Consider the following 16,702-nt stretch of genomic DNA (forward strand, 5'->3'; position numbering starts at 1 on the left):
CGCTAATCAATCAACATGTGTTTGTTTATTACTTGTCTCATCAATTAAAAGTGCTTGACAAACCGCTGACGAGCTCATAATCAGACCAGCATCCAAATGTAAAAAGCAAAACTAGCTGGGAAGGAATAAAGACAATAATAAATCATAAATAAACAAAATTAAAAGTAGAAACCAAGAATTTAAACCCTGAAAATATTCATCTTACTTTTAAATTTGCAGAAAAACTGTTTGGACCAATCAACCCGTTGTTGGACTATTTTTATGAAACCGCAGCAAAAATGTGTCATCTGGGATCCTACATAATAAACTGACAATAAAAAGAAATATAAGCAGCAGTTCTGCTCTGATACAGTCAGTCAGTAAAGTTATCAAAGTTTAATAACAGGCATGTCTGCTAGAGAAAGATGCATTCAGCAGGACACTGCTTCACAAATAGTTAATACTCATGTTGGAATAGCATAAGTTGACATTAGCAGGACATGACTGACAGCGGTTCAGACATGAAAAATCACAAGAGTTGTGAACAGAGTTAAGGATATTTTTACAGACATCAACATCAAGACTGTAAGCAGGTGCTGAAAACCTCAGAAATTCATCATCAGTGAAAACAGAGTTTCTTAAACTCGGAAAACATGATTAAATATGAAGATATTTTATTTGTGTACAAACTTTTTTACAGCCCGGCCTGTCTTCTCTTCTGAATGAAAGTCAAAGCATATCCACATCTACCTCTGCATCTTCCAGCAGAAGTGTTAAAATAACTTTTAGAAAAGTGCTGAAATATTCCTTTGTTTAATATGATTTTGCATGTGTTGGTTTTCCTTTCCTGACTATAAATGCCATCTACGTGCTGAGACTGTGTGAACCAGACTAATCACATTCATTTATTTCAGCTGAAGCTTTTTAAATGAAATTATCGTAAACGTAAGAATGCGCTCAGGCCAAGTTTTCTGAGCAGCCTCTTCAGCTCATCGGTGATGGAGCAATGGGGGAGAGTAAGGGGAGGACAGCTGGCTTTCCCAGCAAAGAGGAGGAGGAGGGGTGAGGCTAGAGGGTGTTGGTTGTCTGAGGCGAGGGAGGAGGGGCAAACTGGAGGCCAGCAGATGGACTCCTGCAAACAATAGAGGCAGACAGATGCAGCCACAAAGAGCAGCAAGCACACAGAGACACACTTCACAAAAAGCTGAGACGAAGCCTCAGCTCGACAAACCAAAAGACTCTGGAGGAGCAGCACTGCTCACAGCCACCAGGGACACACACATAAAAAAAACCCAAAGTTTATTCTAAAACCATGAAGTCACTCGTTTTTGTTCCTGATGAGATGGAAAAAGGTTTAAAAAAAAAAAAAGTGGGCACAAACTGTGAAACTCTTTTTTTAACTTTGCAATCTGAAGGACTCTGGCTCCTTTTTGGGAACATGAAAATTTTTATTTTCCACAGAAAAAGATCTAACCATTATGACCATTATACAGATCTAACATAACCACTTTTTGGATTTTTACATTTTCCAAAAAGGGGTTTTTAGCACTACAGTGTAGTCTGATAAGAAAACACTGGAACATGACAACAAGTCCAAATACAAGGAGCCCTCTTTAAGAGAAGCATAAGCTTCCAGACCTCAGCATCAGTTTAGATCACATCACCAGAGGACAGAGAAAAACGTCTATGATGCTGCAAACCAGTGCTTAAAACTAGACTAAAACCAGTCCAGGACTGGAACAAATCAGCTCAAATTCAGTACCAAACTCAAATCTGAACAAATCAAAGTTTTAAACAAGGCCATAACCAGCACAAACCCTGCCCCTGAAACACACTAACAACCTGCAATAAAAAGAAGCCACTAACAGAGCCCTAAACCAGAGTGAAACCACTCCACAACCCAATCCATCAAAACCAACCCTAAAAACATTTTTGAACACATCACATCAAAAACACTGGAGTTATACCGTAAACATTACAGGAAATCATAAAAAAAGTGCAAAAAAGACTGAAATCACAATTAAGATCATTATGAAAAAAAAGATCTGACAGAGTGGAAACTTGTGATAGGGATTAGTACAAAAACACAATAAAAGTTTTTACTTAAATGTCTTGATAAAGTTTTACGGCCAGAGCTGCCACAAACCTGCAGCTTTGTGATTTTTCCAGAAATGTGGGTCATCAGAGAGGAGAAAAGATGTTAACACTCTAGCCCTGAAATGCACACACTTCTTCCTGTGCATTCACTCAAAGGTCTGGATGAAGTGCCCTGTGTAAACGGAGTGCTGTAATATCTGAACATCTGCTGTTAACAGACTCTCAGTGCATCTCTGCAGACATCTGAGAACTTCCTGCAGTCGCCAAGGGGGCTCCGAGGGGACAAAGGGAAGGACGGGCTTCTCTCTTTGTCCCCCACCGCCCTGCAGAAACAGAGAGGAAACATCCTAACACAGTCCGCCATGCATGGGAGGGGCCTGGGTGATGCTTATGAGGGGGGTGACGGGAGTGCACTGCATCAGTCCCTGCTGTGATGTGAAGTGCACACTAACAACTGGATCTATGTTTGCTCTCAGCTTTCTTTCCACATTCTGTTTTACTCTGGTTCATCTGCTCCATCGAGCACCAGGACATAACTCAGGACATCCAGAACCTGCATCAGGTTTACGCCCAAAACACCCCATCCTTACAGAAGCATCTGACTATGAGTCTGTTCCTTTATAGATGGGATTTAAACCAGCGACTAACACCAATTAAACCAGTCCAAAACCAGCCAAAAATAGACTAAAACCAGACCCTAACTCGGACTGAAACTAGTCCAGACTCATCAGTTGTTATGGATTCCAGTTGGATGTTTTGAGCCCAGCACAAAGAGTAATTCTCCACTTAGTTCATTAAAAAAGAAAAAACTTTGAAAACAGCGACTTGAGGGTTTCGCCATGTAAATATGCATTTATGCAGCTCACCTCGGTCTTTGTTCATTTAACCACATCTTACAGCTAAGACCTGGAGCCAGTGACGCCCGACTGAGCGCGCTCTGTGCCAACACGTGCTCAGGACAGATATGAGGACAGTTGCTCGGAGTGCGGGGTTGATGTAAATGTAGCGTTGTGTCCGAGCAGCGACAGCGGTAAACCAAACGCTGGGGGCAGCCTCGGCGTACGGTGTGTAATTAAACTCAGTGACAGAGGAGCAGAGATGAAGGCTGGACGAAAAGAAGAAGACCTCGTTACCCACTCAGCCGTGAAGAGGCACCTCCTCCTTCCTGTGCACCTGACAGGTGTTTCTCTGGTGGTTTATCTTTGTTCACAAAATCACCTTTAAGCAACTTAGCTTCAGAGCCAAAAGTATGCGTTTCAGTGGTGTGTGAGGCTCTCAGCCTTTGACCAGATGTTGAGCCTCTGTTGACTGCCTTTCAAACACCCACACATGAGAGCGTTCATCATTGTAGAGGCACAAGTTATTAGTTAGAGATGTTTTCTGATTCAGAGAGAAATAAACTAACTATTCCTCCAAACCACAGACAACCACGGACTTGTTACTGCCTGTTATTTAGCTGTGGTAGAACATCAACTGTCAGAGAACAAATGCCATTACATATATAAGCTGGTGTACTTCTAATGAAAATCCTGCTGGTTTTTAAAATAAAATGTTTCTGTCTACAGACAATGGTGAAAAGCTTTTATTTTGAAAAGATATACAAACTATTGAGTCAGACAAACCAAGTGATTTAGTAACTTCCAAGCAGGAGAAGATAAACATACTACAATACTATCATCTGCAGAAGACATAAGAAAAGGTCAGACAAACAGCCAAAATAAAGAAAGGTCAAAGGTCACTACAAGACCAAACAGAGTTCAGTTTAAACCAGTCAAAACCAAGAAGAGAGCGCTAAGCTACAGCAAAGCAGCTGTTCTTTTAAATGTACTCTAAGAAGTTTTAGTAGTACAGGAAAAACTAGTTAAGAGTACATGACAGATGTTTACTTTGATTACACAGACATGTAGGAGTAAGTCCTGCATAAGAGATATTGATTTGTAAATACCAGATATTATTATATAATGTTACACTACAGTTTATTTCCCTTTCTCTGGACAACACTGGCTTTAAAGATGTAACACATTTTGGTGTTGACTTAAAAGAAAGGCAGACGTGAAAAGGTCAAAGGTCAAATGTGACTCTAACCTATTATTATATGCGATTCTCAATATGCCCATGTGTTGTCAGTACAAACATTAAAAACACTTTTAAACAGTTCTATGTAGCTTTGTTATCACCTTCACCTTCAGATAAATCTATTGACCTTGAGGGAGAGGTCAGAGGTCAAATGTGACACATTATTTTAACTCTTTACTTACTCTTCATTTTACTCTACCTACTATATGATGATAACACACACCACACATGTAAGAATCAGTTATAAATATAAGTCAGAATTCCTTGTGGAGGTCATAAAGCCTTAAAGCTGTTTTACAGGTTACCGCTTGTAAAAGGCAAATATGACATCACTTGAGCAGTTTGAATGAAGCCCGCTGGCTGACCACTGGCCAACCACTGTGTGCGAGTTCTGTAGTACCCGAGGAAGGATGGTCGCCACGGCGAGGCGAGGCGACTGTCTGTAAAACTAAGTCCAAAAGCAAATCACCCCTACAGTCGATGGAAGCTAACCTCACTGAGGCTCCAAAAAAGGTGACTCGACAGTAGGGCTGCCACAAACAATTATTTTGATAGTCGACTTGCACCGATTATTTTTGCGATTAGTCGACTAATCAGATCATGCATCCACTGGACGTAAAACGTACAGCTTATTGCACCAGCAGCACCTGCTATTATATAACTATCATTAGCTTACAGCTTTAAGTGTTTAAGGTGTGTGCTAACTAAAAATAAAGACAGGATGATAGTTTATTAAATTTTAATGAAATTTGCAGATTGTTTTGGTGAAGTTTAATAAACTCCTTGCTATCTAAAATATAACAGGACACCGGAGTTTATTCTCGAGATTCTCACACTTCTGACAATCAGCTGTCTGCTTGACGTTTATTCAGCTGTGTAAAAACTATAACTTTAATCTCAGCCAAACCGATTTACTCAGGAACAAATAAAATACTAAAAAAAAAGCCAAACAATAACATTTTAAAGTTATCTAAGTGACTTATATATCATGTTTAACCTGAGTAGCGAAAGACGGCGGTGGGTTTGAAAACGATTTGCCGGGAGTCCGGTGCTCTCACGGTGCTCTCACGGTGCTCTAGTGAGCCTTTAACCCCGGCTAGCTATCGAGCTAGTGGGTAACAGACGTCTCTGAAAACATCAGCGCGCTTTTAAAAATATGTGGTGTCTTGATAAACTGAGCAGATATTTGAAGTTTACACAGCTTCATTCTCGCCTGAAAATATGTTAAACCTTTATTTTGTGACCCAGAAAAAGTAATAAGAGCAATGTTCCCTCTAATTTTTCATGTGTCTGAGCGAACACACGAACTTCCTGAGCGGTCCCTTGAAGCACTGTGAGCAACATCAGACGTGTGCACTGTGGTCACGCCAGCATCGAATCCATCCAAGTTACATGGTTTATTAAAATAATCAAATTACAGCATTTACATTTATGTTACACTACTTTTAATTAACTGATTTAGCCCACTTACAATGAAAATGTAAAATAAATCTTGTTCATGACCTGTGTAGTATGTTAACACTATTGGAAGTAAAAATAACTTGAACTCCAATTTTGAAAACACAACTTTCTTTTTTTTTTTCTTTTTTTTTATAAAGCTCTGACTTGTATTATGAGTCTGTGGTCTGGGAGAGAGTCCTGTAACTCTCTGTCTGCGAAATACAGTAAATAATGACCAATGTTGGGCAATAATTATATAGTTACTTCTTCAAAAAAGTAACTGAGTTATGCAAACAAAGTTTTTTGCAGCTGTTTACCTAAAAATGCAGCCAAGGCATTTTTTAAAATAAACGTTTCAAACTATTTACAGAACAATCAGCTGTTCTGCATCAAATTTGATGTCACACAAATTATTTGTGCCACTCCAAAAAGTAATTTCTGTCCACTATGAGATAAAGGAGAACAACAGCCTGATTACCTGCAGGCCTGACAACAGGAGATGTATCACTCCTGTAACACCTGTAACATTCAGTAGTCGCCAGAGGTGTGGACTCGAGTCACATGACTTGGACTCGAGTCAGACTCGAGTCATTAATTTTATGACTTTAGACTTGACTTGAAAAAATGTTCTAAGACTTGTGACTTGACTTGGACTTTTACACCAATGACTTGGGACTTGAATTGGACTTGAACCGGTTTACTTGAAAAGACTTGATATTTTACCCCAAATATAAAATTTAACATGCATATTATATAGAGATTGAAAATGTGACGTCATTCACGGGTAGAACCGCAAAGGATTCTGGGAACTCGTGGCAAGCGGTCAAGCGGTACTAGCGCACGCAGGCTTTCAATTGAACTCAGTCACACAGCGATAAAAAGAAACACAAAAATGTCAAGAAGCTGTTGTATTATTAACTGCAATAGCCGGTCGCATGACAGCCACGGGAAGCCGACGGGTAAAGAGATCGGTTGTTATCGGATTACGTCGTTGAAGAGAAATTGTTCGAGCCATGTTTCCGAAGTAACAAAGAGGCGACGGATGGCCTGGATTGCAGCCATTCAAAGACCAATTATAACGTCCCAGAACCCTCCAGCTCACAGGTTAGTCTGCTCCAAGCATTTACACGAAGGTCAGTGTTTTTTAGTAGTTAATACGTCATTTTCATAACATAATTGGTGATATAGGTTACAAGCAAGTCTGGCGCTGAACAGAAATGGTCGCGCTATGCTCCTTTATTTATTGTGTTTATTGTGCATAAATAGTGAATTGTCCTGACACAATATTGCGTTTCGCTTCTGTTATTATGGCACATTGACAAAAACATATACTTTTATTCACAGGATAAAACAGTTGTTTTGTATCACTAATTGTCCAGTACGATTACAGCATATATTATTGTCACTGCTACATTTCTGTGACGGGTACCAGAAATTATTTCCACTGCTAATTAATTACCGTTGAGCTCAAAGGTCCTATTAATAAACGGTTAACGAATGTGTATTTATGACGACGATTTGTGAGACTGGTAAACTTATGATACGTACGATGGTCTTTACTTTCTACACGGTGCATTTCAAGGTCCTGCACCCATCCGGCGGTAAACTGTACCTGGGCTTGTTGCAGTGACCTGAAGTTACTAAACTTCATGAGTGTATGCACTCACTCCAAGAACCGTGTAATTATAAATATGCATATAAATATGCTACAATGAGATAGCTGACTTCATCTAACTAGCAAATGTTGTCCAGGCTACGTTGGTGATACAGTTTTTTTAATGTGTATGATATTTTTGTCATGCGATTTTAAAGCTGGTCCTACAACCGCATCCAAGAATAACATGCAGCGTATCTCAGAACTGTCGGTGAAAATTATTCTTGGAGCTAGGTTTAATTGAGCTGCATTTTAAAGAGGTGCAATTTCACAATTTGTGTATATTTTCTAAGTTCACTATTTTGTCATGTGTTGAGAAAAACACAGATTTAAAAATTACATGGTCTAATATTTACATTTAGCATAACTGCAACATTATTTTTTCGTTTGTTTTTTTTAAAGACTCGAAAGGACTTGAAATTCAAAGTTTCAGACTTGTGACTTGACTCTGACTTTTACACCAGTGACTTGAGACTCGACTCTGACTTGCCTGACATTACTTGAGACTTGACTTGAGACTTGAGGATAAAGACTTGAGACTTACTTGAGACTTGCAAAACAATGACTTGGTCCCACCTCTGGTAGTCGCCTCATTGTTCTGACACACACAACAAAACTATTGACTACACTACACACTAACACAAGATTTGTGCTAAACGTAGCAAATCTCTCACATCTCAAAACTGCCGTCACTCCTAAAACTTCCCCCCTCCCTAAACAACTAAATGCCATGTTGCCAAATCATTTTTTGATTGGTTGACCTAGCACATTTTTCCACCAATAGGAAAGGGTGGGGTCTTTTTGGTTTTGTTTTTCCTCACAGGCTGAGAGGGCTTTCCAGCGTTTTCCTTATAAAATGCCGTTTTTACCGTTTTATAAACAAGGATAGTATTCAGGAAGAAAACCAAACATTGCAAATATTTTTATCATAACTCTGGTTTTACGTGGCCTATCAACACAATTTCAAAACTGGTATAAAGTCCACACTTTTTCCGCCAATTGTTCCATCTGTCCTGCTCACATCTCCAATGGTTGTCCACGTTGTCATTAACGTGGCTTCTCTCCACATCAGCCACGCCCCTTTGCTAGCTAAAACACCGGTGTCGGCACATAAGGACGCTGTCATAGCCTGTCAGCAACGTTGATTAGCTGCTTATATACGAATGTGAATCGCATTATTGGCTGGACTATGGGATAAGGTGGCATCGTTCTAATCCCATACGGGAGCAGCCAGTCACTTACTGACTAACACTGCAAAAAATTGATTTTAATTTCAATTCAGGTTTGATTCTTTTTCTGTCCACAGAGACCGTCCCAGCAGTGCGCAATTGTGCACGCGCGCAACTTAGAGGGAACAGTGAATAAGAGTAATATTAAAACTAACTAGCTGCCGCCATTGTTGGAAACTGAGCTGTGCTGCGCTATGAATTCTGGGATAGGTTGGGCCACGAAGTATACACCCGACCCATCCTTCAAATCTGGGGAAATGAAGGGCGCATTTGTCGGAGTCTTCATCGTAACGTAATTGGCCTACAAATGCAGGCACAGGAGGATGCGGTTCCTGAATTTGGACACGGCTACGATACCGGAGTTGCTTCTTCTTCTTCTTCGGGGTTTAACGGCAGCTGGCATCCTTGTACATGCAGTGCTGCCATCTTCTGTTTCAGTCCGTTATTAAACTCTTAAATCCTGCTACTTATTCCTGTTTCTTTTGGGATCATACAAAGCTTCAAATGACGCATCGACTACTAAATAAGTCAGCGACGATTTTGATAGTCGACGTAATCGTGACTAGTCGACTAATCCTGGCAGCCCTACTTGACAGTCAACATTAGGCAATTACAGTCGACTCCCCTGAAGCCTTTGTAAGGTATCATCTCCAGGCAAAAACATGACTTCCTTTTTTCCCCCTCTTTCAGAACATTTTATCAGTTCGTCGCACTTCATGTGAAGGATGGCGTCCTCAAGGTGGATCCTCCATGTCTCCGCCTGAATCACCACCTGCTATGAGCAAATTAAATATTGACTCTTCTATTGACTCGCCAATCTAATTTGAAGTGATTGTGGATGAGCAGGAAAAGGGGGGGGGGGGGGGGGGGGCTTCAGTGGCTCGGCCGCTTGTTAAAGGCGCCATAATGGGCTGGATGGAGCGAATGATTGAGTCGGAGAGGGAAGTAGTTTAGGCAGATCTGTGAGACGCGATGGAGTCTGCAGAGAGGCTGCAGTGACAGGAAGAGCAGGTCAGAACCAGTTCAGCTGATGGCAGCGGCGTGAGTGGGACAGGTGTGGGGAGAAAATGATGATGGGAGGCCTCAAACTACCTTCCAAAAGTCCTCTGTTCTCTCAGCAGCGAGGAAAAGCTTTCATTCAGAGCCACCGTGTCAACATTTACCCGCCAACCCAAAGCAAATACACAGTCCTAAACACCGTCACAGTCGGAGGGGCAAGAAAAAAGGAAGAAGAAGAAGAAGGAGAGGGGGCTGCCTGCTTTGCCAAGTCTGATAAAAAGCCTCCAATAAGGAACAATCAGAGCTTTCTGGAGAAGGCTCACTTCACCCTTCGGCGCCCAAGCAATTTTACCGAGTGATGTGGCCGAGTGTGGGCATTATATTTTATCAAGAAACTAGCTTTTATCTATTCTAAACACTTTCAATGTTAACTCGAGGTTTTTAATCATTAAATGCAAAAAGTTAAAAAAAACAACGACAAAAAAACAACAATATTTTAAAACTGGAGACACGTTTGAGTGAATTCTGTGTTTAACACCAGAGTATATCAATGATCCGGTGCTTCCTTTCAGCAAGCTCCTCACAGTCAGGCTGGTTTTCATCCCCTCTTACCCCAGACTAAATCTGAACAAACACCTAGTTTGAACATTTGGTAGATTTGCTGCAGAAACATCGGAAAATATTTAGATTGTTGAAATATCTAAAAATAAGACGACATCATGATAAATGTCATTTCATTGTAATTAATCGCAACTTGTAAGGTTGAAAAACAGAAAACTTCCCCTGTCTGCTCACAGCTCACAGCACTGTGAAAGCAAATCATGCTGTACTGTGCAGCACAGGGATACACCAGCAGGGGGTGATATGTGCTGGTTATACATGTATGTGAAACTAGGATTTTATTTTCTAGTATTCAAAGATGGCATTATAAACTGTATAAAAGGATGGCCCAGGTGACAAAGATAATAATAATATAATAATGACTCACTGCTGGAGCTTCTAGTGGCCGTTTGAGGAACTGCAGGTTACTGAGCACTGGGAGTTTCTGTTAGCAAGCGTAAGCTGATAACTCCACCCACTTGTCAAAAAAAATAATAAAATGGCAGCCTGTACGTTAACACTGAAGCTTCAAAATGGAGTCCACATAAGTGGGTGATGTCACGCTGTCTATGACCATCTTTTGTATACAGTCTGTGGTTGAGTGTGCAGATGAAACAGGTGACTGGAGGTCGGAGGCACACGTCCTCGTCTCTGTTTGGAGGGAATTAAGCGAGCGTGGCCTCCCTTGATGCTGGCTGGCTGTTAAACACTGCAGCAGCTCCAGCAGGTCTCCTGAGGATCATTTAACAGCTTCACTCTGAGTCGTATTATGATGTTCAGAATTGATCTCCCTCTCTGGCTGTGTCTAATTATACCTCGGGGAGGTAACAAGGGAAGGTGTTCCACGCTGCACTCTTCATTTATTTGGCTGGGGGAGGACCGAGGGAGCCAATCAGAGTCTTTAACCACAGAAAAAAATAGCTGGAGTAAACTCTGTGTTTGTGTTTCTGCAGAAAGCACAGATTATTTTTTGTGGGCGCCCCTTGAGTGAAGGTTTTCAAGAAACTGCTTTAATGACCTTCCACGGTCACCTGTGGCGGTGATTGGACACCGTTCAAATGTGTACGAGTCCTGCAGTAACCGCCTGCTTGCCTCTGAGAGACCAAATAAATGGGAGGGCCTGCAGAAACCGCCGCAACGAGCGGCCAAATCGACTTCCAGCGCGTAATGAATCGCAGCTCTGAAATTAAACTGACGTGTAATGAATCTCCAGCTCTTATTCTCTCCTCCTTTTGTCTCTGCTCTCTGGAAGCATCCTCTCAGCCTGTTCACATTCCTCAGCCATCTCGCTGCCGTCACAAACGCTCAGCATCACCGGCACCGGCGAGCGCAACAAAGGAAACGGTTACGGCCGTGTTTCAGCTCCTGTCGCCTTTTATCAATGGCAGGAAAAATCAACAAACTTCAGAGAAAGTTAGGACATCATCCCGGAGACCCTCGGACTCACGTCACAGATCACACCGCCCAATTACACTACACCACAACTTCAAACCAACCACCGCCGACACATCCACATCATCCATGAAGTCAGCTCCACCTGCGGCAGCTCTGGCAGTGAAATGTGGCCGAAGCATTTTATTTTCACTGGTTTCTCCTCAGAGGACAAAGATGAGCCGCAGGGTGAAGAAGCAGACTTACAGCAGGAGCAGTGAGAGAGGAGGTGGGAGGAGCTTGTTCAGGTGAATGCACACCTCTAGAGACACCATCATGTGACCTACCTGTCCGTTCTGAAGTTCATTGAGGCCTTTGCACAACGTCTGATTCTGCAAAGAAAAAGGAGAAAGAAACGTGAGTAGAACTATGATTTCATGTCATTTCAAACAACTTTGCAAAGGTCAAAGGTCAGATTATTTTTCACGACTTTACACAAGCACACCTAAGCATCTTGAAGTGATGACAGTAACTGTTATATCTGATGAAGCCACGCTGAATTTAATCTTCATATTGTGAATATTTTCAGCTATCACTTGATAGCTGAAAATACAAGTTGATGCCTTGTAATCGTTTTTACAGCAGTTTTGATCCTGAGGAGCTTCCGAAGCACACGAGATATCGACATGAACCTCTCACAGAACCAGGTCAGAACTTATGTTCCAATAACTGCAGATTAAACCAGCTGTGAGGTTGGTTAACGAGGTTAACTGGGATTTTCTGCAACAAACTGAAGTCATCATCACCCGCTCAATCTCAGAGTGACTCAGACACAGGAAGCAAACACAGACACATCTATGAAAGTGCAGGAATGCTGGCAGACGGGCGACTGATTTAAAATGGACCAAAAAAAAAAAAAAAAAAAAATCAAAACCTCAGTTAGAAATTAAACATTTTTCTGAAAACCACCTTAAAAACATAGACCTGCATCAGAGGATGAAGCTTGGTTCGTTTTTACTATTCATGAACATTTTAGGTGCTGCTAACCGGTTAGCAGCAGGCCCTTCTTGCCTCCTCTTTCCCTACAGGTAGCCTGATCAGGCTGGTGAGAGAGACTCTTCTCACGATCAGAGCACCTCCTCCTCCTCCTGAATCTGACTATCCAATGGGTGTTCTGGGCCCAGGGCCACACACACAGCCCAGGAAATGAAAGAGACAAGCAAATAAAGGAGCAGATTTGATCTTGAATACAGTACATGAGTCCATGTTATGTCAGCCTGCCCCCCACCTGCAGGCTGAACCGTCATGTTTCTACTCGATGTGACTGACATGTGCTGATGGACCACGCCTGAAGCTTCACCTCAGACTCAGAGTCAGAGAAACCTACACGAGCTGATAGATGAGGGTCTCACAAACACAAATATTCGGTCGATGAAAAGGACTCACAGACATTTTTCAAACAGAAAAGAAATCAGTTTAAATAAGTGATTTTTTTCTCCGCTGAGATTTGTCCCTGCACACAAACTGAGATGCTGCAGAGCGCCGACTCAGAAACTGTAAATGAAATATTGCATAAATCAGTGAAGACGCACTCAGCTGGAAAACACTTGTAATAACATGCAGTAGCTGCAGAGTGAGGTCCTCGAGGTTAATCGAGGAACAAAATGATTTATCGGCGGCTGGTTTTGGTGTCTCTGCTGCAAACTTCCTCCCTCCTCACCCGCCCCGCTCTTTAACAAACACTAACAGCCGCCGGTGAAACCTCAGGAGGACGAAATGCCGTCACAGCTGGGCCGACACAGTCGGCAGAGGAGGATCTGGGTCTATTTGTCATCTGTAATCTAACGGATAGGTGTAGACACGTCTGGGGAGCCGAGCGGAAAAACTGAAGCTGCGCACAGGCTTTATTTATTTCTTTACCTCCCCGCAGTAGGCCGGCGTTAGGCTGCCGCGCGGCAAGCGTGTACAGGCGTGTGAGGATAGTCAGATAGATAAATAGAGGCGGATTCATTCTGTATGCATTGCTTTTCACACTGGGGAAATTTACAAGCCGAGCGCTGATAGTTTCCAAATCAGCTGCAGCGAGGACGTCAGAGAGAGAGAGAGTACCGCACTGCACAGCCCAACGACCCACCACGTCTGCCTCGTTTACACTTTACAACGCAAACTCATTCACTGCTGCTGCGTCTGAAGCCAGACTCAGTCTGCAGAGGGGTGGTCGCCAAGGGCGACCCTGACCACCACAGCAGCACTAGCGCAGAGCAAGAGGACGGAGCTTCTGCTTGATCTCCACTGTTACTGGGGTTAATGCTACACCACCTAAAATGCTTTCCTCTGTTGACTTGTTAGAGGCACAAAGAGCAGAGAGCAGGTTTGATCAGCTGGTACCACAAATTGCACCTCCTCTGACTTCCAGCAGAGGCTCCAACAGTAAGTCAGTCCCCATAGACTCCCATGTTAAAACTTAAACATGTTTACAGCCTGATAAAGAAAGTGGTTTATCCTTTATCGATAACTGTACCCTTCATAACTGTTTCATACCACACCTGTTTCAATTCTACTATGGCTTAAAGTTTGCCTTATAAGGGGCGTGGCCTATTTGAGTGGCAGGTGGACCTTTGAATGTTGAGTCCAAAAGTCAATGTGTGATGTCACAATGGTTATTATTTTCCATATACAGAACAGTATCATCAGCGTACATGCTGAACGCTGGCTCTCCTATTAAAGTTGCAAAGGTGACTTCATGGTGGCTTCACCCATCTTTATTATGCATCAAGACAGTCTAGTTCATTCAAAACATGGCGCGCCCACAAACACCAGAGATAACCACACATTATCTGCAACAAAACCAGACACGGATGGTTCACTTGTGTTATATTTTTCATATTGTCCATCATCTCAGGGTGTTCACAAGGTCCTGTGTGAACTGACGTTTACCTGCAGAGATACTTCTGACAATAGTATTTCTAAAACACACCGCTGTGGAGTAACTTTGGAAGAAAACAAAGCGTAAAAAACTAAACAACAGTGTTGTTTGGAGGGCTGGTGAAGTCAGGCTTGCTGTCTTATAATAGTGTGCTACCTGGTGGCTAGCTACAGAGCTGTGGTTAGGCTAAAATGAACACATTAGGACAAGGAGACAGAGGTTGAGGGTCTATGTTGAGGGTCCTGAACGGCAGAGACAAACACCATCACATGGCGCTGAAAATGGAAACTTCAGCACAGAGAACCTCTGACCTCATCCACAGCAGGGGGTCAATAATTAATCTGCTGCTGTGTTCTTGATCCTCAGCTTCATATCCACATGAAGTCAGCTGAGAACGCCAGGACACCGTGAGCCCACTGGCTGTAGATACACTGAGAGTTTTTACAAACTTGACACATGAACATATGAAGAGCGCATAAAAAGCTGAAGAGACTGCTCTAAAAACCAAGGGAGAAAGAACTGCAGCACTTTAAAAAGATAAGAGCTTCATCCAGCGCAGGAGATGCTCAGAAACACGATCGAGACCATCCCCCAAAAATATGAACAAGCAGCACAAACTGCAAAGCTGCAGTTTCTCCATGAAAGGCCAAAAAACAAAATACTATGAAAATGCTGTGTGTGTGTGTGTGTGTGTGTGTGTGTGTGTGCGCTCACACACTAATATTTGGTTTGCAGGCTCATTCAGAAGACCCGCTGAATCTGAATGGCTGTTTTCTTCCCTCCTCCCCCCGAATGCAACAAAATGAAAACAAATGGCACCCCCTCCTCCCCTCCTCCTCACCCCCCATATTTACAGCCAGAGCATCTGTTCAAAATGCACACAAACACAGCCGGCTCTGCTTTCCTGTTAGCGTTTGGAGGCTTTCTGGGGAGAGCATTAGCGCTGTTTGGCTAACTGTGACAGGCTTCATCTCTCAAAGCCGCCGCCGCAAAGCCTCGTGGGAAATGATGGCCACCTGTCCCGCTGCCTTATCGTCTTCTTCCCAGCGCCCTGCTGTCCAGTTCAGTCCAAAACCCAAAATCACAAATAACCCAGAGGGCAACACGATGCCTGAATCATCACTGAATAAATGCTGGTCATGCTAAAATAAGACTGATTTAACGTTGTCATGGTTATCGGGTACCAGGTGACAACAATGATGTTAAAGTTGGTGGTTTAAAGGTGAGATGCACGAGGTAGCGCTGCTCTAGTGATGCTGGCTTTAATTTCTCACGCGGACAAATGCAGCTGGTTTACAATGTATGAAGTTATACAGCTGTGACTGTTTCAATGGCCATGATTAAATGACTCTATAATAGTAGTGACATTTAAAGTATCTTAACATAACCGATACCTTTAGGTTCTAAAAGTGTTACAAACAGGTAAAAAAGAGGTTCTATTTAACCAAACAGTACGTTTAGGGGTGCTTAATTAACTGGTTGATGTTAGCAGGTTCCAGATCAGGCAAAGTGAGGCCTTGATAGCGATACAAAACTAACTTTAATTTAATGAAGTAAATAAACTTGTTTTTAAACTGATGTAAAACAGTCTGTACATGTTAGTCTCAGTGAAATTAAAACCAGAAACTTCAAAAGAAAGAAAAAGTATAAAATGTTCAAGTCCACAGATAAAATTAAATTCTGAGCTTTTTGTTGACGGGGGGAGAAAAAAAAAAAACACACACTGATCTTCATGGAACGGCGGAATGAGCCCACAAATCTCTGAAGCTGATTTTGTAAAAAAGCAGACCTGGAGATGTTCCTCACGTTCGGAGTGCAGCAGGCCCGGGCAGGCGAGCCCGAAGATGGATTCACGATGCTGACTGAGGTGTTGGAGAGGCCAATCAGAGGAGACAGTAGGTAACTATCTGAGGACTAGAGGAGGTGTGAGGAGGCTGGGGCTCAGAGACGAGGAGGAGGTGATGAAGGGGGCCCTGTCCCTGGAGCAGCTGACTGCAGCATGAAGCTGAAACATGCTCCGACATGCCGGTGTTCAATTAGCGGCGTGGCTTTCGTATGTTCGCAGCTCCAGCAGGAGAAAGAGCCACTTAGTTACAGAAAATGACTGCTGGAGCTTCAGTGAGGACGCCTGTGGACACAGTTTCTACATGTTAATTAATCGAAGCTCCTGGAAGCTCCATTTGCCAGCTGCTCTGACAAGTTTTAGAGAAATCAGATTTTATATTTACAGCAGTGCTGGGAGGAAAGCAGCAAGGCCCTCCAAGCTGTGACTAACCAGTAAAGCCCATTATTTACTAGTTTTACAGGTTATAAATACACAAAATCAGAGTT

The 16,702-nt window shown here is 42.6% G+C and overlaps 1 protein-coding gene across 3 annotated transcripts in view; it reads right to left on the reverse strand.

The window, feature by feature from the left end:
* Positions 1-16,702, reverse strand: part of phf21b (PHD finger protein 21B) — an 88,449-nt gene that overhangs the window by 32,487 nt on the left and 39,260 nt on the right. For 2 of the 3 annotated variants that reach the window (XM_085387740.1, XM_085387739.1), the window contains exon 2: positions 11,793-11,837. In XM_085387740.1, coding sequence (XP_085243866.1) covers positions 11,793-11,837 — 45 coding nt within the window. Of the gene's footprint in view, positions 1-2,125; positions 2,330-11,792; positions 11,838-16,702 lie in introns of those variants that run through there. The other variant, XM_085387741.1, reaches the window with a different exon arrangement.

Source organism: Rhamphochromis longiceps, linkage group LG17 (assembly GCF_057381845.1).
Source record: "Rhamphochromis longiceps isolate RC_006_pf linkage group LG17, R_longiceps_female_GT1.1, whole genome shotgun sequence".
NCBI classification, from domain to species: domain Eukaryota; kingdom Metazoa; phylum Chordata; class Actinopteri; order Cichliformes; family Cichlidae; genus Rhamphochromis; species Rhamphochromis longiceps.